Source organism: Homarus americanus, unplaced genomic scaffold (genome assembly GCF_018991925.1).
Source record: "Homarus americanus isolate GMGI-L3 unplaced genomic scaffold, GMGI_Hamer_2.0 scaffold40248, whole genome shotgun sequence".
Classification (NCBI taxonomy): Eukaryota; Metazoa; Arthropoda; class Malacostraca; order Decapoda; family Nephropidae; genus Homarus; species Homarus americanus.
The window spans coordinates 4903576-4928948 of NW_024712526.1; the positions used below are offsets into that span (position 1 = coordinate 4903576).

The following is a 25373-nucleotide window of genomic DNA, read 5'->3' on the forward strand; positions in this document are numbered from 1 at the left end:
AACAGTGAAATACATACACTACTTACATCCTAAAATGATGTTCCTCCAAAAAAAATCTGCTGGTGTATATAAAGGCTTAATGTAAAGCATAGCTAACGAATCAGTGTTAAAGTTAAGATTCTCTTTATGTAATGTGTATGTTAGGAGATGCAGTGAGCATTGATGGATGGATGTGACTTTATTTTATCCATTCTCTTTTATTTAGAAAAGAAACACAAAGGATGTAGGATTTGAAAGTATTCTAACAGCAGATGTATGATTGATGAGCTCTTCTATAGTACAGTACATGTGTGAGTAGTGAGTGTATCTAACTGTACATAATAATGGCTGACTCTAGTAGACAAGTTAATAGTGATTTGTTATGTTTAGGGAAGTCATTACTGTATTACTAACTTTTTTATAATTACAGAATAAATGAGATGGACAAGAGTACTTTGTTGGGTGTTAGTTGTGACATGCCACCACCCATGTTCTCCAGCCTCATTCAGCAGCCCGTCATTAATGAGTCTGTGGCTCATCCCTCTGGCTTCAGGTACTCTATATCTTTCATTTTTAAGAGAAATATTAGTAACAGAATATTAATTAGTGGTGCATCAGATGGCAGATTTTCTTTGTCCCAATTATACACGTGCTAGTATGAATACCATGATATATGTGGCCATCTCTCTCCCTCCTCTTATGTTCGTTAACAAAACTTTTCGGGCTTCCTCCCTGGGTTTTCTAATTACTCTCAGCATGAAGGCCAGAGTTAAGTTTTTCTCTTCATAACTCTTATTGATGTCCTCAGTAGCGGGTTCAGCCTCTCCAGGTGAACTTTAGCGAGGCTGCTAGCCTTAGTGATCCTTCCGGATGCTGACCTTCCGGTCTTACTAGCAATCTAGAGTTATGTTGGGATGGACCTTGTATCCTCAATATGGGTTATATGAGAACCATTCAGGGTGGAATTCTCAACCCAATACATCTTGCTAGAGTAATGGTGAACGATGTTGCCAATGGAGCACTATGGTAGCAGCTCAGCACTGTCAACCCTTCCGGGTGACTTGATGCTCACTTAGGCATTTTCGCTGAAAATTAATTGCAGCGATAATGTCTGTGCACCCTGATTGGCAACAAATAGAGAACTTGATGATCCCTCAAAATAAAAATGCTCTAAATGAAGTTTGATTAAGAAAAAAAATTCATTGAGCTGAGGGATAATTGAGATAGAGAAGGGAGAGGTGTATGATATAGTGAGTTAGTTGTTAATGATTGTCACACTGGTGACTTACATAACAAATAAGAGATATTAATGAAATAATTTATTCAAATATCACAGTTATGAGTCATATTGATTATGTTTGGGAGAAAATGTCATCTTCCTTGTATTATTATGTTGATACAATGTGATTCATAGTGTTCCTCCAATTTATTTTAATTTACTCTGACATAATATCATCATTATCAATGTTTTATGGCTCTTTTCCTCAATTGTGTGGGTTATCCACAGTTACATGATGGCAGCTCTCCATACTTCCCAGCCTCTTGCAGTCTTTCTTGTCAGGTTCATAATTATACAGTAATGTAAATTCTTTCAACCTCTCCCCATATCATTCTTGGCCTACCCCTGCCTCTCCTCCCTCCCATACATTCTCTTTGAATGCCCAAACTATATCAGCCAACCTCAACTGACAATCCAGTGTCTTATCAAGGTGCATGATTTTCAGTTTGGCAAAAAAATTTTCGTGGCATTAACTTTGCATATGCTCTTCTAATTTTATTTGGTTTCACAGTCCTCTCCTTGAGCGAGTGAGCTGTCTTGAGATGTCAATGATGACTCAGTTGGAGAATATAGAAGATCGTTTGTGTAACAAGATTATGGCAAAACTTGAACACAAGAAAAAGGGCACATGTTCAAGGTGAGTAGATCAGTTTAATCTTTGTATGTGTGTTTTTTTAATCTATATGTATATGTAATTATACAGTAAGGAGTGTTGTGAGCTGAGGGAAGGGGATGTACAACAAGATGGACACATAAATGGGAGTAAACAAGAATGGAAATAGTTTAAGGGTTCAGTCTTAGGAAGTACAACTGAGGAAATAGAAAAAATAAGAGAGGAATTTGTATGATGAAAGGTTCTCAGTTCTCTTAAGGTTCTCATTTCTCATGAGGTTCTCAGTTCTCAGTTCTCATAAGGTTCTCAGTTCTCATGAGGTTCTCAGATCTCATAAGGGTCTCAGTTCTCATGATGTTCTCAGTTCTCATGAGGTTCTCAGTTCTCATGAGGCTCTCAGTTCTCATGAGGTTCTCAGTTCTCATAAGGTTTTCAGTTCTCTTAAGGTTCTCAGTTCTCATGAGGTTCTCAGATCTCATAAGGGTCTCAGTTCTCATGAGGTTCTCAGTTCTCATGAGGTTCTCAGTTCTCTTAAGGTTCTCAGTTCTCTTAAGGTTCTCAGTTCTCTTGGGTTCTCAGTTCTCTTAGGGTTCTCAGTTCTCTCAGGGTTCTCAGTTCTCATGAGGTTCTCAGTTCTCATGAGGCTCTCAGTTCTCATGAGGTTCTCAGTTCTCATAAGGTTTTCAGTTCTCATGAGGTTCTCAGTTCTCAGTTCTCATAAGGTTCTCAGTTCTCATGAGGTTCTCAGATCTCATAAGGGTCTCAGTTCTCATGATGTTCTCAGTTCTCAGAAGGTTCTCAGTTCTCTTAAGGTTCTCAGCTCTCATGAGGTTCTCAGTTCTCATAAGGTTCTCATTTTTCTTAAGGTTCTCAGTTCTCATGAGGTTCTCAGTTCTCAGTTTTCATGAGGTTCTCAGTTCTCATGAGGTTCTCAGTTCTTATAAAGTTCTCAGTTCTCATAAGGCTCTCAGTTCTTCTAAGGCTCTCAGTTCTCATAAGGTTCTCAGTTCTCATAAGGTTCTCAGTTCTTATAAGGTTCTCAGTTCTCATAAGGTTCTCAGTTCTCATAAGGTTTTCAGTTCTCATTAACCCCTTATTTGTGGGGTCTTCTGCTAAATGAAATTGTCTGGTGTTAGCCAATTAAAATATTAAAAGTAGCATCCCATAGTAAAGGATAGGAATGAAGAAGTGTAGGTAAGTTTACAAGGAATTTAGGGGGAGTAAAGAGAAAGATGGGAGAAGCAAAGTAAGAGCAGATGAAAGGTGTTGAGCAGCCAGTTACATTCGACCCCCAATTTAATGTGAACCGGTTCAATGATTTCAGTGCAATGTATCACCCTAGATTATTCCCTTTTCTTTTTTATTTATTTATCTATTTATTTGCAATTTTGAGCAGTCCAGTTTTATTTTGCGCGATATTAGTGGCGAGCTCAGTCTGAACTGTTTTTAAATGTTAAGATTCATTTGAAGTGAAGCTCTTTGAGATTATGCCCCCAAAAAAAAAAAAACAACACAATTAAAATGAAGTGAAACTTCAAGAAATGCCAAGGTTTACTTCAGTGAAAGTTTTGAAAAATACTATGATTTACCACTGAATGAGGCATGGGATGAACCTTGTATCCTCAGTATGGGTTATATGAGAACCATTCAGGGTGGAATTCTCAGCCCAATACATCTTGCTAGAGTAATGGTGAACAATGTTAGCCAATGGGGCGCTATGGTAGCATCTCAGCACTGTCAACCCTTCTGGGTGACAATGCTCACTCAGGCATTTTCGCTCAAGTATTATTAGTTGAAGCGGTGATGTCTGTGCATCCTGATTGGCAACAAATAGAAAACTTGGTGATCCCTCAAATAAGTGCTCTAAAATGAAGTTAGCTTGATTAAGAAACAAAGTTCATTGAGCTGAGGGACATTTGATATAAGAGAAGGGAGAGGTGTATGATATAGTGAGTTAGGTGTTTATGATTGTCACACTGGTGACTCATATAACAATAAGAGATATTAAATGAAATAACTTACTAAAATATCACAGTTACGAGTCATATTGATTATGTTTGGGAAAAATGTAATCTTCCTTGTATTGTTATGATGATACAATGTGACTCATAGTGTTCGTCCTAGTTTAGATGAGTGATGTGCAACTGGAGGATTAAGGACAGTTTTCTTGACTGCTGGATGATGGAGGAGACCATGGAACTGGCCCTGGGGAACTAGTGTTGAGTGATGAGCTACAAGTACTGGAGAGTTCAGCTCATACACTACATACAAGGAAGTAGAGGATGTGAATTCAGTAGTTTCACCTATCACCCAAGGGGACCATACTACATGTAATTATCAAGGATGTAGGGCCACTTGGATTACCAAGTTAGATTCTTATTTGGCTTGCATAATTCATAGCAGCTGTGTTTCAGACAACCTGTTTTCACCATTGGATTGTGCAGTTTATGAATTTTTTTTTTAATTAATCAAGCTGCAGGGGATAAGAAGGAATTATCGAAGATCCAAATTAAAAATATATGGAATAAGGTCTTGAAGAATAAATTTCTAAATGTAAAACACTGGAAAGATCCCAAGTTGGCAGAAAGTTTAGAATTATGGGTGATAGGTAAGAGACTTAATCCCCAGTTAGACCAACCTGCTTCTGCTATGAAAAGTAGGTTATTGGATATTCAAGATAATGAGGCAGTAGGAAGTTTGCAAGAACCTCTACCTAGTCAGCCCAATTTAGTGGATTCCAGGATCAGGATGAGAAAGTTGGCATTAATCATAGTGTTCAATCACTAGAGCAGGGAGAACCTGCTGAGACTGACTTCATCCTGTCCCCATTTTGGCAACCTCTTCCACCTGGGGCAAAAGTGTTGGTTACTATGAGTGGAAACAGGCTGATATAGACTCCCATTCAGCTGATGGATAACATTGAGTGTAGTAAGGATGATCCCAACAGGCCTTGGGTAACATTGGTAAGATCTAAGTCTTCTTTGTTTTCAACCACATCTGAGTCTGTGGATTCCTTATTCAAGGTATTTTATGAAAATGTTTCCAAACTTCCTGATCTCTCAGCACTTACGAAGAGACAGGAAGGCCAAGCAATTGTGGGTCATCATTCATTGTGTTTAGAAGGAGATACTACAATTTCTTGGCCTGATATTTGCCCAAAAATGGTATCTGATGTAAAGGCCTGGAATTTGGGATATAAATCCCTTGCCAGCCTAATCAGGATCGTATAAAAGGAAAGTCAAGAACCATGGGTTTCCAAGGGCTAACAAACAACCGTTAGAGATTGACATCACTTTACTTTGAAAATATTCACAATAATTGACACCACTCACACAAATATTAAATACACAAATACGGGAGTCAAACAATTACGGGAATCAAACAATTATGGGAGTCGAACAAAGTACAGCTATTTCCTACGGCTGCTTCCCGGTGGAATGTTCTGTTAACGTGGTGGTCCGCTCTCCGGGGAAAGGTCCAGTGCAGCTTCCTCATTTGGCGCCGGCGTTGGTGGGTGATGTCTTGCCACACAGGAGAGACCCCAAGGCACGGACGGTGGATAGGGCGTGGAGGAAGTGGCGATGACGTGGCAGCCATGGTAGTAGCTGGAGTAGGTGTCCGGGGATTGACAGCCGAATAGTGAAAGACTGGGGAATCAGCCCACGAGCCTCAGATGAGTACACAACCAGAGTTGGATCGAACAGCGGGGTGCGAGTACAGCTGTGTTGACGGCAGGGTAGTGTCTGGTGTGGGACGAGGCAGCAGCGACCTTCTCACCTCCGTCTACCCCCCCTAATGGGGCCGCAAACGAGCGGCGGACAACCATCCCGCTCGTTACCGCCCTTACATCTGAAATATATGAAGTGTGGGCTAATATATTGAAAGACTTAACATTCATTCCCTCAGATAAGAATGCTCACAAGTTTAGTTTTTTGAAGTTCCAATTTAATGACAAAAAGAGTTCCTTATATGAACTCCCAGTATTTGTCGGCTCCAAAATATGCTGACATAAGTTATGAAATATATTTGAAACCAGTTGCTTCAGCACTGTTGCTTGAAGAATTCAAATTTAGGAAGTTGGCAGTGGATATTTGGTCTGCAATCATGATGTGTCAGTTGTTGACTAAGTTTGTGCTGGACTGTGAGGACAGTTAAGAAGTAGACACATGTTTTGCTGCTGCTATACAAGGGATTCCATATTCCCTGTACAACTCATTTTTGGAAATGTTGTTGAAAGCTCTAAAACTAAAAGCCCAGCTAAGGAGGCAAGCCACTATTAATGCTTCAAGTGGTAGTGCTTATTTATTGCTACGTTCTTCCCCTCTTTCTCCTGCTTTGTCTGATGAACAAACATTAGTTAAGTATAGATCAGCTGTTGAGCAAGCTATTCATATTACTGTTCCCAGGAGTTCTAAGACTTTTTGGAAATTTAAAGAGGAAGATCTAACAGGGGAACAGGACCAGCTGCTCGGTTCAGTTATCAACCTAGAGAAGCTTTAGAGGAGGAAACAATTCAAGATGTTGTAGGGGTGGCCATTTGTTGAGAAGTGGAAGGAGACCTTATTCCACCACATCAGCGACCACTCCTTTCCAATGAAGCCAGACAGCTGGGTCGTCTAGGGGGTTGGGAAAACAGGTGGACTTCTTCCATATGGGCATACAAGACAATCAAAGGGGGTCTCACATGGACTTGGTTGATTTGCCCTCCCCTAGTGTTACCAAAAAGGGGTCAGAACCAACCCCCTTACTGACAGAATTTGTAATTCAACTGTTAAACAGAGGTGTGATAGAACTGTTGCAGTCAGAGAAGTGTTTCATGTCTCGCTTGTTCCCAGTCCCCAAGAAAGGCAGCGACAAATTGAGGTGGATTTTAGATCTTTCCGTTCTGAAAAAGTACATTACCAAAAAAAGTTTCAAGATGCTCACTTACGATCATCTGCAGCATTTACTTCCGCCCAATGCTTGGATCTCAAAAGTGGATCTTAAAGATGCCTAGTATCATGTGCCTGTTGCTTCCAGGTACAGAAAGTTTCTAGTGTTCGCAGTGGGGGATGTAAGTTTATCAATTAACAGTGATGCCATTCGGTCTAATAATTGCGCGAAAAGTGTTTACAAAACTGCCGAACATCCCCAGAGAGATCCTTGGGAAGGAGGGCATAAGAACTTTTGCTTATCTAGACGATCGGCTGATAGTGGGAAACTCTTTTGAAGACTGTCAAAGGGTGACCCAATGTACAGTAGTACTAATGCAAAACCTAGGATTAAAGTTAAACCAGGTCAAATCAAATCTCCTACCATGTCATGCCCTGGGTGACATTCCAGAGCGCGCGCCTATTCCCGCCACTGTTTAAATGCCCAGCGTGGGTTATCAGGTTCCAGTGTGACTATTTGCCTCTCACACCACACGTTTGTGTTCGTTAACCGAGGGATCACTGTATTGGAAAATATTCCAAAAGTTTATAATTATAATCTGGACCTAAGCTAGCAGAGCCTTATACACAATGTCACCCTCTCCACCTTCTGCTTGGGTAATCAAAGCTAGACGTCGCATTCTGGATTAAACAAAAAGCCTTTTTTTTTTCTAAAAAACAGTTTTTGTGATATAGTCCAGAATGTGAAGTCGACATCCCACCCATCTCGACCCCTCGAGAGTTGACATTTGTTTACTGCTCACTCTAGGCCAAGAGATGACGGTAGCAATGCGTGTGATGGAGGGTGCGGGAGGGGGTTTTGAGAATTGCAAAAATGCCAGGTAGCGACATGTCATCCGAATATTATGTATTTAAATAATTATGAGATGTTTTAATTGCTTGCATGTTGGCCTGGCGAGTTAATGCTAGGCATTTACATACCTAAGTATAAAGCTAGACATCGCATTCTGCAGTATGTCACAAAAACTGGTTTTTAGAAGAAAAAAAGCATTTTCTTTATGAATGAGTAAGGTAAAAAAATATTTATTGTGAGTTACCCTGTACGGTATATGATGGTTCCCCTAACCTGTACCATTTACATGCATTCTTATAGGAAAAATGTGTTTAATTTGCGCCCTTTTTGAATTAAGCGGTGATTTTCAAGAACGTAACCCCCACGTAAAATGAGAGGTGGGTTTACTTCTTTAGGATGACAAAACAACAAATGAACCTATCGCAATGTCTCATATTAAGCTCAGTAGCTAAACCATTTACCTTTTTAAGTTGCCTTCATATAAAGTGGCTGTTCTTAGGGAGTCTAGGGTGAAAGTGGCAGATCATTAGAGTACAGTGAACCCTCACTTTACGCGGTTAATTCAACCCACAGTGTACCGCGGAAAGTGAGAAACGCGTAAAGTGAACAACATAACATATGGGATTAATTAAAATAGAGACCGGGCCGACCCCCAAACTCCACTTTTTCAGACACAATACCTACGTTGTAGTAAAAATAACTTCTTAATTTTATGATGGTATGCACACACAATTACTAATTAAGAGAAATATCAATAATATTAGGTTTTTTAACACTTACATTAGTAGAAAAGATGGCTGGGCACACGGGGATGTGGGGTTGGTTCCGAGGCAGAGGGCAGATTATTGGCCCTCACCTGTATCACTTGTATCAATTGTATCATTATCCACCACAGAGGCTTGCAGGGACTCTTTGTCAAACCCCTGAAAGTCCATATAAGTCCATATCCTCACTATAATTATCACTATCACTGACTTGGGCCGGCTGTGGTGGGTGGCGGGTGAAGAACTCGGTAATGTTTTGATGACTGGGCGACCTTGTGCGCACCCTGCTTGCGCCGCTTACACAACATGGCGGGAGAGATGGCGGGAGGTTTGGATCCAAAAATGGCGCGGCTCGCCAGCTGCTCTCCGCGTAAAGGGGTACACGCACCGCGGAATGTGAGCATTCCGGTTTCGGCAGGGTACCGCGTAAATGTGGAAACGCAGAATGTGGGACCGCGTAAAGCGAGGGTTGACTGTATTTAATTTTTAGATCTCAAGTTTTTCTTACTGTACATATTTTCTTGATTCTGTCTCTGTTATAAACTTGGATTTCAGGAACAGTCCTCAGATTTATATGATAACTCGATTAACCTTTCAATTTATCTTTTATTTTATTTAGAAAGAAGAAAAGACATTGCAAATCCAAGAGTTCTACACCAAACAGTGATGTAGAGAACAAATTAGAAGTTGACTCCTCAGATGATGATATCATGGGCATTCCCACAGCTGGCAGCCTTTTTGACACACACAAGATGAAGAGTCTGCTGCAAGATATTGTCACCAGTGCTCTAGGAAGTGTAATTCATGATACTAAACCCATAGTGAGTATATGTATGTATGAATTTATGCATGTGTTACGACCCTAGAGTAGATTGTTACATAAACACGAATCACTTAGGTCTTTCAAATATATCAGTATATATTAAGTTAACCTTTAAGTACCAGGTTAGGGTGCTGTTGTTTTACCCCCTTTTGGTAACAGTCTACGGGAGGGCGAATCAACCAAGTCTATGTGAGGTGCCATTTGATTGTCTTGTAAGCCTATTTGGAATAAGTCCACCTGTTTTCCCAACCCCCTAGACGACCCAGCTGTCTGGCTTCATTGGAAAGGAGTGGTCGCTGATGTGGTGGAATAAGGTCTCCTTCCACTTCTGAACAAACGGCCACCCCTACTACAACTTGAATTGTTTCCTCCTCTAAAGTTTCCTCTAGGTTGATAACTGAACCTAGCAGCTGGTCCTTTTCCCCTGTTAGACCTTCCTCTTTTAAATTTCCAAAATGTCTGAGGAAACCTGGGAATAGTAATATTAATAGCTTGCTCAACAGCTGATCTATTCTTAACTAATGTTCGTTCATCAAACAAAGCAGGAGAAAGAGGGGAAGAACATAGCAATAAATAAGCACTAATACTTGAAGCATTATTAGTGGCTTGGTTCCTTAGCTGGTCTTTTAGTTTTTGGGCTTTTAACAACATTTCCTAAAATGAATTGTACAGGGAATATGGAATCCCTTGTATAGCAGAAGCAAAACATTTCTACTTCTGAACTGTCCTCACAGTCCAACACAAACTTAGTCAATAACTGACACATCATAATTGCAGACCAAATATCTGCTGCCAACTTCCTAAATTTGAATTCTTCAAGCAACAGTGCAGAAGCAACTGGTTTCAAATTTATTTCATAACTTATGTCAGCATATTTTGGAGCCGACAAATACTGGGAAAGTTCATATAAGGAACTCTTTTTGTCATTAAATTGGAACTTCAAAAAACTAAACTTGTGAGCATTCTTATCTGAGGGAATGAATGTTAAGTCTTTCAATATATTAGCCCACACTTCATCTAATTCAGGGATCGTTTTGGGGCAAATATCAGGCCAATAGAGTGTAGTATCACCTTCTAGAAACAATGAATGATGACCCACAATTGCTTGGCCTTCCTGTCTCTTTGTAAGTGCTGAGAGATCAGGAAATTTAGAAACATTTTCATAAAATATCTTGAATAAAGAATCCACAGACTCGGATGTGGTTGAAAACAAAGAAGACTTAGATTTTACCAATGTTACCCAAGGCCTGTTGGGATCATCCTTACACTCAATGTTCTCCATCAGCTGATTGGCAGTCGACAGCAGCCTGTTTCCACTCATAGTAACCAACACTTTTGCCCCAGGTGGAAGTGGTTGCCAAAATGGGGACAGGATGAAGTCAGTCTCAACTGGTTCTCCCTGCTCTAGTAACTGAATGCTATGATTAGAGCCAGCCTCCTCATCCTGATCCTGGAATCCACTAAAATCAGACTGACTAGGTAGAGGTTCTTGCAACCTTCCTACTGCCTCATTATCTAGAATATCCAATAACCTACTTTTCATAGCAGAAGCAGGTTGGTCTAACTGGGGATTAAGTCTCTTACCTATCACCCATAATTCTAAACTTTCTACCAACTTGGGATCTTTCCAGTGTTTTACATTTAGTAATTTACTCTTCAAGGCCTTATTCCATATATTTTTAAGTTGGATCTGCAATAATTCTCTCTTATCTCCTGCAGCTTGATTAATTTTAAAAATTTGATCGTAACAGACTGCACAATCCAATGGTGAAAACAGGTTAGGTTGTCTGAGACACAGCTGCTATGAATATGGAAGCCAAATGAGAATCTAACATGGTAATCCAAGTGGCTCTGCATCCTTGAAAATTACATGTACTGTAGTATGGTCCCCTTGGGTCCTGGGTGAAACTACTACTACTGAATTCACATCTTCTACTGATGGACACTTCCTTGTATGTAGTGTATGAGCTGAACTTTCTAGTCCTTGTAGCTCATCACTCAACACTAGTTCCCCAGGGACAGTTCCATGGTCTCCTCCATCATCCAGCAGTGAAGACAACTGTCCTTCATCCTCCAGTTGCACATCACTCATCTAAACTAGGACGAACACTATGAGTCACATTGTATCATCATAATAATACAAGAGAGATTACATTTTCTCCCAAACATAATCAGTATGACTCGTAACTGATATATTTTAGTAAATTATATCATTAATATCTCTTATTGTTATGTAAGTCACCAGTGTGACAATCATAAACAACTAACTCACTATATCATACACCTCTCCATTCTCTTATCTCAAATGTCCCTCAGCTCAATGAACTTTGTTTCTTAATCAAACTTCATTTAGAGCATTTTTATTTTGAGGGATCATCAAGTTCTTCATTTGTTGCCAATCAGGGTGCACAGACATCATCGCTGCAATTAATTAGCTTGGGCGAAAATGTCTGAGTGAGCATCAAGTCACCCAGAAGGGTTGACAGTGCTGAGCTGCTGCATAGCTCTCCATTGGCTAACATCGTTCACCATTACTCTAGCAAGATGTATTGGGTTGAGAATTCCACCCTGAATGGTTCTCATATAACCCATATTGAGGATACAACGTTCATCCCAACATAACTCTAGATTGCTAGTAAGACCGGAAGGTCAGCGTCCGGAAGGATTACTAAGGCTAGCAGCCTCGCTAAAGGTCACCTGGAAAGGCTGAACCCGCTACTGAGGACATCAATAATATATAATTATGAAGAGAAAAACTTATCTTTGGCCTGCATGCTGAGAGTACAGATATTAGAAAACCCAGAGCGGAAGCCCGAAAAGTTTTGTGAACGAACATAAGAGGAGGGAGAGAGAGGGCCACATATATCATGGTATTCATACTAGCACGTGTATAATTGGGACAAAGAAAATTTTATACAGTACATACATATACCTGTATATATCTATATACTGTATATTCTTTCAGTGAAGACAAGCCCAGATGGGTGAAAAACAACTTCATTCACTAAGTGACTTGAAAGCAGAGGATATTAGTCACTAACGATCTAGCAACTTCATAATAGAAGACGCGCTGTGGTCACCATGCTGACCAGACCGTATAAGAATTTGTCCCAAACACAATATCTGAGAGACATAAACAAAATAAAAGTCACTCGATTTCCTCACCATACTAAGATGTATAAATACCGTACATACTATCCTCGTGGCACTTAATATTTCAACTGTTACAACACAGATTAGCGGAGCCTTCTTTGTGTGTATTTACAGCTGATTCGCCAGGCAAGAAGATGACGGTGCCAGTGTGTGTGATGGAGGGTGCAGGAGGGAATTTTGAGAATTGCAATTAAATGCCAGGTAGCGACGTGTCCTAATATTACGTATTAAGTAATCATTAGATGTTTTAATTGCCTGTATGTTGGCCTAGGTATAAGCTAGACGTCACATTCTGGATTGAACAAAAATATATATTACAGTACTGTACATTGATTCTAATAGTTTCATATTTTTCAGAGAAGCATACAGCATACTGTCTTGCCATCAAATTTGCCAGTGAAAACAGCAATCCCAGAAATAAGTGCAAACCAAAACCCTATGAGAGATATAAAAAAGAAGTCGATTTGGACAGCTGATGAAAGAGCTTTAGAAAACTGTAAGGAGACAACTATGAACATGGACTCACAACCCCTAAAGGACTTACCTGTAACAAGTACAGCATTCGTCGACACTCGAGCTGTAAGAAAATCCACAAGACTTTCAACAAGACAAATCATCCAGAAAGCACTGTTCAAGGACCTCTCACCAGATGTTAAATGTAGCTCTAAATCTACTTCTATTATGACTGAGGAAGGGATAAACACTTCCTTTTCCCACCAATTTTCTTGGTTGGCTTATGATAAACCTACAGTTCTTCAAGAGGAAGGTTCCCCTCTGCTGAGATCTCCTAAATTGTCTGTTCAGCCACAGTCAAAAGAGATAAATAGAGAATTTAAAGAATCTCATACAAATGGTGCAATTTACAGTGGAGACATCACAAAATATGTAGATGACATTCAGTCCCAAACATGCAGTGGATTTCCAGTGAAGTTGAATTTTACTTTGCCTTTAAACGGAGGGTTGAAACCAGAGAAAAATAACCCAAGACGGAAATCCACAAGGCTCTCAGCTATTAGAGCAACTCAGCGTAATTTTGAGATCTTGCAAGGACAAAGCCCTTACAGTAGCGTGGTCAAGTCTCGACGGCCCTCACTTGCTTCTACAAAGAAGGATCAAGGTAAATATAAAATTTATCAGTTGATCCTCACTGGCACCACTGAGGAAAATATATTTCAACATTGATTTTACATGTCCATATATATACTGTATACAGTGGTCCCTCGATTAACGAATGGTTCAATTATTGAAATTTCGGTTAACGAATTAGCTCCCAAAAGGATTTTCAGTTCCACTAATGAACAAAACTTTGATTAACAACAGCCTTACGAGAAACACGCTTTGTTGTGCGCATCAGCTGATCGGCTAGTCCACCAATACAGTAATTGGTTCTATGTTTACATTCATTTCCAGTGGAGTAAATATCAAGAAGGTTGTGTTCTTGAATATTTTTGCATTTTTTTTTTATTAAAATTATTGATCATTCTAAAATTTAGCCATCCAAGCTCTGTCTACATAAAGTTTTTCAACTAATATTTTTGGCTGGATATATGTAACTTTATTAATTAATCACTATCTTATAAGAATCCCAGCAATGTAAATTGTATTCTCCCAGGTCGTTTCAGTGGCATTTTATAAGAGAAAAGCTTAGTCACTCTTAAGGACTGATAAATAAACACATATTAGACTTTTGGCACCAACTGTCAAACATATCACCTCGCCTACCCCTCCCTCTCTCTCCCCAGTCAGGGTTTTAGGCTTACAGTTTTTATCCTATATAATATCTCGGACTAAAGTTAGGAGAATATAATTTGCATTGCTGGAATCCTTGCAAGACAGCGAATAATTTGAATATAAACGTCATATATTTTGCACGAGATAAAAATTAATCACCTGTACCACATTACAGTACAGGTAGTAATTTAAGAGTTCTAGTGTATATGTACGTATACAGCTGCTCCCCGACTTACGACGGGTTTAGGGACCCAAGTCCAGGTCGTAAGTCGAAAATGCTTAAATAATACATAGAAAATCTAAAATGGGTGTCTCCTTTTCTTCTCAGCGCCACAAAACTCTCACTCTTAAGCTTGCCAGCCATTTTAAAGTGAATTGCAAGCAAAAATTTTGTCAGTACACAGCGCAATCACTGACGTTGGGACTCGAAAATACGTAATTTGACAAAATTTTGGTACGATTGAGGCGGTCGTATGTCCAGGTGGTCGAAAGTCGGGGAGTAGCTGTATAGTAATTTAAGGGTGATTTTGGGGATTTTTAGAAGTGTTTCTGACTTAATGCATTTTTTGGCTTTACATTGTATGTACTTTTTCTGTTAGTTGGAACCAATTACCCAATATCCCATTGAAATAATAGATTCAGTTAAAAAAATTTTCGGTTAACAAACGACTCTGTGGAACCAATTGTGTTCGTTAATCGAGAGACCATTGCAGTTGATAATGTCTGGTTAATTGTAGCTTTTTGTATTTTCACCCAAATGTACAACTAGAATCAACAAATGTGACCATGTGTGTTGTGCCCACAAATACAACTTTCTCGGCCAATGACACAACACAGGGGAAATGGCAGTTAAAGGTGAGCCCCAGACTACAGAAACAACACAATGAAACCATTCTCAAAATCTTAAATACTGGCAATTTGAAGAAACTGCAGCAGCTCCCCACAGTTGGACCAAAGACTGCTATGGTTATACACAATTTCAGGTTGGTGTTTGTTTTCAGTTTTATTGTAATTAAACAGGTTAAAATTAACTAACCTTTACCTCTTAGACAGCACAAAAGCCAAAAAATGAATGATAATACCCCGTAGAAACATTTTTTCATTTGTCTTCATTCTTTCTAACTGGAATGACTTGCCCAGTAACCACTTGCCACTGTGCTTCCCCTTTATTCACACATGGTGCTCCATGTCCCTCTACTTCTCCTCTGATTTCTATTATTATTATTTTTTTTTTTTTATCAGTTTTTCAGTTTCCATTCTCACTACAGTAAAGCCTCAAATAACGACGGTAAAGTGTCCTCCAATATTTCAGTGTAAGGTGAATCATCGTAAACTGAATTGTTAATTACCATTAAAATAAAGCAATAATAATGAGATGCGTTCCCTAATGTGCCCTTTTCATATCTTTTGTGTGGGTTTTTATACTCTTTTCCCCCCAAAACAATACAATCAATGAAAAATTGCAAACTATATTCTTTAAATAATGTTTCTGAATGCACCTCATGCAATATAAATCAATAATAATAAGATCACACTGGAGGAGATAGGATGCTATTGTTGTTATCAGTGTTTACACCCATAATGTCAGTTATCCATCTGAAACTGAAGAAAAGACCCTGGTTGTTGCTGTAGTAAAATTAATGTAAAAAAATATGTTTTTTTAATTAATGTTATTTAATGTACAGTAAAAGTAACCATTGATGTTAAAGAAAAAAAGAGTGAATTAATGTTTATGTATGCGAAATGAACAATGCAATTCATTAATAATACGTAGAATATTAAAACACACGAGTAGACAAGACAGCATTGTTTTCGTGAGTGACGATGGTTCTACATAAGAAACAAGAAAATAAGACCCTGGTTGTAGCTGTGGTAAAATTAATGTTAAAAAAATGAATATGTATGTTTTTAGTAATGTTATTTATGGAACAATTGAAGTAGCAACCATTAATGGTAAAGAAAAATCTAAATGGATTGGGAACGCCATCGTATGTTCCTGTAAGTGCGTACATGTGCAAACATCGTCATTTCTCAACATAAGAATATGAAAGCAACACTTATTACTATTCATATATGTTTTAAATAATACTTGCGAATTTAAAGCAAAATTTCTACTCACCAATAGTAGTAAAGTCTAAAACATAAGGGCAGCCAATGAATATTGTGCGAGTTTTTACTCAGATGACAAAGTCATCAGGTTCAACTCTGGCTGATGCTGAAGTTTTCCATAAAGATATCATAGCTGCTGCTGAAACTGTTACTGAACCTGAAGTTGAAGTTACTTATGATGCTAAATTTGATGGTTTAGGCCTTCGAATAATAAAGCTGTCAAAAGAACCTTTCACAGCCGCTTTCTTTTCCCATTTTACATCTTTATGTAGAGGTCATGTGCATTTTTCACGTCCCTGTTAATTTTAATGTTTTGTTCTGGTAATGGATCCATTTCAGAAAATACAGTGATATCCCCGTTAGCTGGAATAATTGATGCAGAGCCCTTCCGGGGATGAGAGATTTCCGGCTAACCAGACGACTTTCTCAAACCCGGAAAACTTCTTTATCCCCGGATCTTTTCCGGTTACTGGGAAAAGTTTCCGAGTGTCTAAAACTAGACATCTTGCACACACACAGACACTAGCCCACTTCCCCAGAATGTTTCTAGGTGCTGGGGATGTTTTCATTAAGTCTAAACTACTGGAGTCTGTAAATGCAGTTCTAATTTTGTTAGAATCTCTATTGCTTTACTGTAATAATCCAGAATAGTTTATCTAAAAGTTTGGTGAAATAAATATATTTGAAAATTAAAAATATTTATGATATGGGCGTGAATAAAACTGTGTGTTACAGCAAGGACTGGTATTTTGCACTCACATGGAGCTGTGTTGGATTAGTGGGTCTCATGTACCTGACCTGACGCAATGTCAGGTGGAGGTTGGGTGGGGGATTAGTGGTCTCATATTACTGACCTTCTGATGGAATGTCAGGTCACCCTTTCTTGGCCAGGGCATTAGTGGGTCCCATGACCTGAAGATGTCTCCAATAAACACTAAACCTAAAGTATCTTTCGAGAGATTGTGATAAGTATAAGTATAAATGAGCAAAGTTGTATCCCTTCAACATTATGTTACATAACATTTTAAAATATCGAGTGAGAAAGAAGAAAGGAGTGGGTGATTAGAGAGATGGAGTGGAAATGAGTGTTGCCAAGCACTCCCCAACAGCTGGTATTTAACTCACAGTCACACACACGCAAATTTGTCACACAATAAGACCCTCACTCCTTATGTCTGCTGTCTTAATTCCCTTGTTAGGGGTATGTGAGTGGTGTTGGAGTGCATGTGGGTGTGATGTTGGGATGTGTGTGGGTGTGGCTGGTTATTGGAGTGGGTGTGTGTGATGTGTAGGTATATTGTTGGTGTGCAATGTTTAGCTGAAGAGTGTGGGAGTCAACCTTTTTGGGGGGTTAGGTTGGGTTAGGTTAGGTTAGGTCAAGCGTGGCTAATTGTTATAGGGAGATGAATTTGATACCATAATGATCCTTAATAAATTTTCTTCAAAATGTTTCCAATAAGATGTCCTTAAACGAAATATCTCTATATGATATTGTGATGGGAATTCCATTCTTGTAAAAAAAAAAATAATAAATGTTGATACCAGAGTCAGTAAAATCAGTTCTAATTTCGTTAGACATACCATTTTTGTATCAAAATGATCCTGAATACTTTATCTAAAAGTTTGGTTAAATAATTATATTTAAAAAACAAAAGCTCTATATGCTACCGGCATGAATAGAGTTGTTACTTTTCTTCTCTTCGCCACTGATTGCCTCGTTAGTCGCTTTGGTGTTCGTCACGTCTCTGTTACACACTTCACTCAGCTGACTGTAATACATAAATAATAATGTCTTAACACTTGTGATGAAAGTTGGGTGGGAGATTATTGGGTCATGTTACTGACCTGACCTGACCTGATGCAACGTCAGGTCACCTAGTGTTGGGTGGGGGATTAGTGGGTCTTATGACCTGAATGTCGTGAATGACATAATTTTGTACCTCTGAGGTATATACATAGTACTACAGCTCCTCCCCGATTTATGGCCTACTCGACTTACGACCACTCACATTTACGACCTGCCTTAGTCGTACCAAAATTTTGTCAAATTTCGTATTTTCGAGTCCAAACATCAGTACACAGAAAATTTTCGTTTGTAATTCACTTTAAAATGGCTGGCAAGCTTAAAAGTGAGAGTTTTGTGGTGCTGAGAAGAAAAAGAGACACCAATTTTAGATTTTCTATGATTTTCTATATTTTATATATGCATTTTCGACTTACGACTATTTCTACTTATGACCTGGATTTGGGTCCCTAACCCCGTCGTAAATCCGGGACGAGCTGTATACAGTGGTCCCACGGTTAATGAACTCAATTCGTTCTAGAGGGTCGTTCATTAACCGAAACCATTGTTTCAATGGGATTTTGGGTAATTGGTTCCAGCTCACCGAAAATTACATACAAAGTAAAAAAAATGCAGTAAAGTACACTTACTTTGAGGTGTGTATGTAGAAGGCTCCTGGTTGATGATGATGATGTGAATTTGAAGTGGGAGGTAGAGGAGGAGAAGAGAAGGAAGTGAGGTTGGAGGAGAAGCATTTTAATGCTTCTTGGAAGGCAAGTCACCTTCCATAAAAATGTCAGGAACCTCTGGACTAACAGATCCTCCAGCAGGAAAATCCTCTCTCCTTTTTGAAGTGGAAGTCTGAGGGGTAGCATCTTTCTCCCGCTGCCTTTTAGAGAAGAAACTGTCAATTTTTCTTTGTGGGGCATTTCTCCTCCTCATCATTAGCTGATTTTTGAAGGAGAGCACTTTGTCCTCAGCATTACACAAAATAGGTTCTGTTGTTTCCACATCAGGGTGCCTTGAAGCCAGTTTCCTGAACTTCTCCCAGTAGTGAACAACATCTTTTAAATCTGAAGAAGACAAATGGTCATCACTTTCCCTTTCCTCCTCACCACTGTCAGCTGTCACAAGCTCTTCCACATCATCCTCCTCCACTTCGAGGCCCATTGACTAACCAATGGACACAATCTCCTTGTCCAACTTCACTTCTTCCTCAAATCCCTCAAAATCATGCAGAATTGAGGGATCTAATGGAGACTTCTCGCCATGTGAAGTTCCGCTAGTGAGGGCAGCGCTCCGAGCCGAGAGAGCGTATCGCGGCCAGACAAGAGCGGGTGATGCGCCGTAGAAAATAGTCTGTGACGACGCAAAACGACATAGTATCAGGATATTAAACAAATTCTTGATCTCTTAAGATTAGCGACGTAGTACTGAAACAACGTTAAGGGACGACATTATACAAGGATGCACTGTATTACTGTATGTTCATTGCTTGCTCCATATAATATCCACATACCTCTCACTTTTTCATATCGTTTTAACACATCTAGTTTCTCGGCTAAGCGTATGCACTTTCTTTTAGCTTTTGAACCAGCACTACCATCACTTGCTCCCTTGCTCATGTTAAATTGGGATGCAAAAATGCTGTAAGAAACCTGAGAATGTTTTTCTTCTTTTCCTGTTCAGATGCGTAAAAACAAATGGCCCGCCAGGCTGCTACCTGATTATACTCGTGATTCTGGTTTCACCACTAACAAGCCCAGCAGACTCCGTGTGCAAGGCGTTTTTTTTTTTTTTTATATAAACATCAGGATTTAGGTATTATTTTTATGAAAATGTAATTTTATTAAATTTTTATTCTCTCTATTGTTGTAAATATGAAGAAAATAATGGTGTAAATTGAATTGGGTCCTAAATTAACCAGGGTCTTCAATATGAATCGTCGTTAGTAGAACCGTCGCTATCGGAGGTTTTCCTGTGCAGTAATGCCCCAGTTAGCAATCTGAATGCATTCCTGAGAAGAGAACACGAACTATTTCTGCATTAAGAGGTCATTATACCACTATATATAAAAAGATGTATTCCTAATGTGGTTACACTTACCTCTGGGGAACACGAATAAGTAATATCTCCGTCGGCTGGAATCCCTCAAATCTGAAACTCTCCAATAGCCGGAATTGAAATTTTCCGAGAGGCACATTTTACAGAAAAATCCATGAAAATTTTCCCAGTACCCAGAAAATTCCGGGGATGGGGTAGTTTTTTTTCCGGGTTTGAGAGATGAAAATTAGGCGCATTTTCCAGAAATTACAGAAAACATTTTTCCATTACCCAGGAAATAACGGGGATGATGGATTTTTTCTGGCTTTGAGAGAGTCGTCTAGTTACCCGGAAATCTCTCATTCCCGGAAGTGCTCTGCACCAATTTTTTCGGCTCACGGAGATATCACGTACAGTGGGGTCGGGATATAAATAATAATAATAATAATAATAAATGGTTTATTAATAGAGTTGCAGCCGGTGGCTGAAAATATACGGACTTACATTTGATTTAGGCATAATGATATAATATGCATTGAATACATTTACAGGGCTGTACAGTACATAAATCAGGAGTTGTTTATTATTTTAACAATAGATGGGATGGTGCTGTTCTTATATCTATCGGTGCGGGCTCTTCTGGGCTGAATTTTGTTGTAGTGGCGGACTGAGCGAGTTGGGTGGGGGGCTGCAGGTGGCAGGAGGTGGCGATGGCGAGGGTGGTGCAGTAGTCCACGGCCAAACCTTTCCAGTGCTTGGTGGTGGAGGTCACTGAGGGATGGCATTTCCAGGGTGGAGAGAGCGTTGGTGTAGCCGGAGTATTCTGCACCGAGCATGATTCTGCAGGCCCTTTTCTGTACCTTCTCTAGCTGGCGTTGTTGGGTGGAGTTGAGAGAAGACGACCAGGCTGGTGACGCATATGTTAGTTTGGGGAGATTAAAGGCGTTGTAGATGGTCCTCAGCTCTGGCGTGGGTGTCCCAAGTGACCTAAGTCTTCGTAGCATGTAGAGACGGTACGAGGCTGCCTTGACTGTGTTATTTACATGGGCCTTCCAGTCAAGTTTGTTGTCTATAGTTACACCCAGGAGTTTGGCAGACTGCACCAGCTGGAGAGGATGGGCACCCACTGTGACTGCTGGGGCTTGCACTGGAGTGGTGGCGGTATTGATGTGCGTGACTACGGTTTTGGTGTGGTTGATGGTGACCTTGTTCTCCATAGTCCATGCCTATAGCCTGTCCAGGGTGCGAGATGGGGTCCAAGGATGTTCGCTATATACTAAATTGCGATATATAATTACATGTAATCAATGGGGAAAATTGGGCTAGGTTCTGGAGGCCAATAAAGGTGACTAAACTTGACATGAAATGACACAATCCAAAGTTAGCAGAATATAAATTGCATTGCTGGAATCCTTACGAGATGGCGAATAATTTGAATATAGATATCATATATTTTGCACAAGAGATAAAAATTTTTGTTCTTTATAGTACATTTAAATACTGTACAGTTTTCAACTCTTATTTTTGGGGCGATTTAGGGGATTTTAGGAAAATTTCGATAATTTTGGTAGTCATGATAAATTTGAAATATTACCTGCCTGATTTCCCTCGTAATTTAAACAAAATTATCTCTATATATAGAAAATTTTTGATAATTTTGGAAGCCGCGATATAAAAAAAAACGTTATATAAAGTCGCTTTATATCCCTACCCTACTGTAATTCATTTAAGTTTGGTAAACACGTTGTTACGGTACAGTATTTAAGTACAGTTGGTCCTCATATTACGCGGTTAATGTAACCCGGAGGGTACCGCGGAAAGTGAGAAAACTCGTAAAGTGAATAACATAACATATGGGATTAATTGAAATGGAGTCCGGGCCGATCCCCAAACTCCACTTTTTGACGACACACAACTATGTTGTAGTAAAAATATTATCTTAACTTTATGATGGCATGCACACACAATTAATAATTAAGAGAAATATCAATAATATTAGGTTTTTTAACACTTACATTAGTAGAAAAGATGGCTGGGCACACGGGGATGGGCGGTTGGTTCCGAGGCAGAGGGCAGATTATTGGCCCTCACCTGTATCACTTGTATCAATTGTATCACTATCCACCACAGAGGCTTGCAGGGCCTCTTTGTCAAACCCCCCAAAGTTCATATAAGTCCATATCCTCACTATAATTATCACTATCACTGACTTGGGCCGGCTGTAGTGGGTGGCGGGTGAAGAACTGGTCATGTTTTGATGACTGGGCGACCTTGTGCGCACCATTTTTGCGCCTCTTACACAACATGGCGGATGGCGGGAGGTTTGGATCCAAAAATGGCGCGGCTTGCCAGCCGCTCTCCGCGTAATGGGGTTCACGACCGCGGAATGTGAAAATGTTAGGTTCTGGCAAGGCACCGCGTTAACGGTGAAACGCGGAATGCGGGACCGCGTAATATGAGGACCAACTGTACTGTATTTATTGAACTAAGTGAACACAAGTTCTAATGGCATCAACCCCTGGATGATAGGTTTAGTGATATAAAAATTTTAATGCCTTTTATTGTTTAACAATTGGTCAAAATTCGGTTTAGTGATCATCTCTACGAGGGGAAAATCTGGGATGAGGTGGCCTGTGAGATGGCGTGTTGCTTCTGTTACATGTAATGATACTGTAAAAGTTGTGCAAAAATCATTTTAATACTCTGGCATAGAAATAAAAAAAATTTAATATAAAACTATAAAATATGAGAAATTAAGAGCATGAAGGTGTGTGTATGTGGCAAGTGAATGTATGTATTGAGGCAGTGAGCTATAACTGCTGCCAGTCACACTCTTCCTCCCCTTAAGTGATGTAGCAGTCACACATATCATTTGAGCCAACTGGGTGACTGGCCGGTTGAACTGTGTTGCGTGTATACTGTGCCAATAGATGTGAGGAATAGATAAAAATACTGTGAAGACAAATAAAAGAAAATCTGGCAATTATTTCACTACACAAAACAATGAGCAGCTGAGATTCCCATGCCACTCCCCCCACTCCCCCCTCGCCTTCCTCCTCTTCTTCTCCCCCTCCCCCTTCTTTCTCCCCCTCCCCCCCCCCACTCTGTGTGTGAACTGAGTACACATAAGAAGCATTTATTCCTTTTATATATTTTTATCTTATGATAATTTTGGTTTTCGCATTCTGTATGAACAAATTAATTGTGTGAGCATATAACAGTAAAAAATATGAAGATAATTTTTTATATCTACCCAAAGTTATAAGTTGAAAAATAACGATAAAACAGCTCACCGCTTGGCCTGGTAAGGGTAGAGCTTAGGGGATGTAGCTACAGTAACATTCTAACTTGTCTCGTTCACTTGCCAAACATACACACCCATGCCCTTCATTATTCTTATTTTTTAGTTATATATTATATTTTCTTTGTTCATAAGCCACATTACAGTAACATAATGATTCTTCCACAACTTTGATAGTTTCAGTACATGTAACAATGGTAACATACCATCTCCAGGATATTATTACTAGTTATCTCTCATTTAGCAATAATTTCACTTAATGTTGGGTTTTTCAGGAACACATCCCATCATTAAATGGGAGGATACCTGTACTAGGCTTCAAAATAGTCCTGGACAAATTATCAAGAACAATGAAGGGAAAACACTGGCCTCCTTCCTTTGACAAATAAGGAAAATTATTAAATGTACAGTAGTACATACTGTCTCTTTATTGCAGGTCACTTTATGGCAAATTCACTTCAGTTGAGGACCTACAGCATGTTCCTGCTCTACCAGAGTCTTACTGCAAGCGTTTCATGAAGGTAAACACCCCTGTACTCAGTTAATGAAAATAAGCATTCAAAATTAATGACACTGATTTATTACAGTCAAACATAAATCTTAACCCCTTCACTATGGGAACGTCACTTTTAATGTTTTATTATATGCCAGACGATTTTATTCAGCTCAGAGGCGACCCAGTACACAAGGGGCTAGTAGACTATCTCCACTGATCCCTTCAGTGCAAAAATGCCACTTTTAATGTTCTATATGGGTAAGGGTGCTTTTGCATTGAGGATGGAATCGGACTTACAAATTTACACCTCTATTAACTAGAAAATATTAATTTTTCACAACTTTTCTTCTTTAACTTTTTCACCTAAGTATGTATGCTTTATCATGGAATAAGGTTCATATTGCAATCACGTGAGATAACAAAGGTATATAGATTTAAAAATTTTCATAAACGTAAATAAAAATTTGAGTTCTATTCACACTTACGTATAGAAATAATTATTTTATCGTGATTACTCAGTACAGGTAATCTTTTTTTAGGTAAGTTACTTACAATGCTAATGCAACGAATTCCAACTTTTTGTCTCAAATAGCAAGCTTGCTATAACTAATTACATACAACTCTCTCGCGGGAGAGAACCTAGCCAAACCCAAGAGTGTTAACGTCGTCTAGAGGGTTGGGAAAGCAGGTGGACTTCTTCCATATGGGCGTACAAGACAATCAAAGGGGGCCTCACATGGACTTGGTTGAGGCGCCCTCCCCTAGTGTTACCAAAAAGGGGTCAGAACCAATCCTCTTACTCACAGAATTTGTAATTCAACTGTTAAACAGAGGTGTGATAGAACTGTTGCAGTCAGAGAAGTGTTTCATGTCTCGCCTGTTCCCAGTCTCCAAGAAAGGCAGCGAGAAATTGAGGTGGATTTTAGATCTTTCCGTCCTGAACAAGTTCATATTAAAAAAAAAAAAAAATTCAAGATGCTCACTTATGATCATCTGAAGCATTTACTTCTTCCCAATGCTTGGATCTCAAAAGTGGATCTTAAAGATGCCTAGTATCATGTGCCTGTTGCTTCCAGGTACAGAAAGTTTCTAGTGTTCGCAGTGGGGGATGTAAGTTTATCAATTAACAGGGATGCCATTCAGTCTAATAATTGCGCGAAAAGTGTTTACAAAACTGGCGAACATCCCCAGAGAGATCCTTGGAAGGAGGGTATGAGAACTTTTGCTTATCTAGACGATCGGCTGATAGTGGGAAACTCTTTCGAAGACTGTCAAAGGGTGACCCAATGTACAGTAGTACTAATTCAAAACCTAGGGGGGGGGGGGTACATAGCTAGCAGAGCGAGCCATCCCAGCTGGGGGGTCGGGGGACTCTGTATCTCTCTCCCCCGTCCCCCTCCCCTTTTTTAATTTTTTTTAAATCTGCCAATATCATAGGTAATTTCAGGCCATTTTAAAGGCATGTGCACTTGATATTAGGAGATAGTCTGAGGTCCATAGTAATTGCTTTTTACTATTAAGAAATGCCTGAGTATAATAGTGATACCCCCATTATCCAGAACTGGGTACTCCCGG

The 25373-nt window shown here is 39.5% G+C and overlaps 1 protein-coding gene across 2 annotated transcripts in view; it reads left to right on the forward strand.

Annotated features, from left to right (window-relative positions):
• The window catches only part of LOC121861176 (kinesin-like protein KIF22), a 67897-nt gene that overhangs the window by 37053 nt on the left and 5471 nt on the right, over positions 1-25373 (forward strand). For both annotated transcript variants that reach the window (XR_006087985.1, XM_042358738.1), the window contains exons 9-14: positions 410-532; positions 1770-1895; positions 8979-9180; positions 12693-13452; positions 14836-15049; positions 23739-23823. Coding sequence is in view for 1 of the 2 variants with exons in the window: in XM_042358738.1 (XP_042214672.1) it covers positions 410-532; positions 1770-1895; positions 8979-9180; positions 12693-13452; positions 14836-15049; positions 23739-23823 (1510 nt within the window). In the remaining variant the exon portion in view is untranslated. The remainder of the gene's footprint in view (positions 1-409; positions 533-1769; positions 1896-8978; positions 9181-12692; positions 13453-14835; positions 15050-23738; positions 23824-25373) is intronic.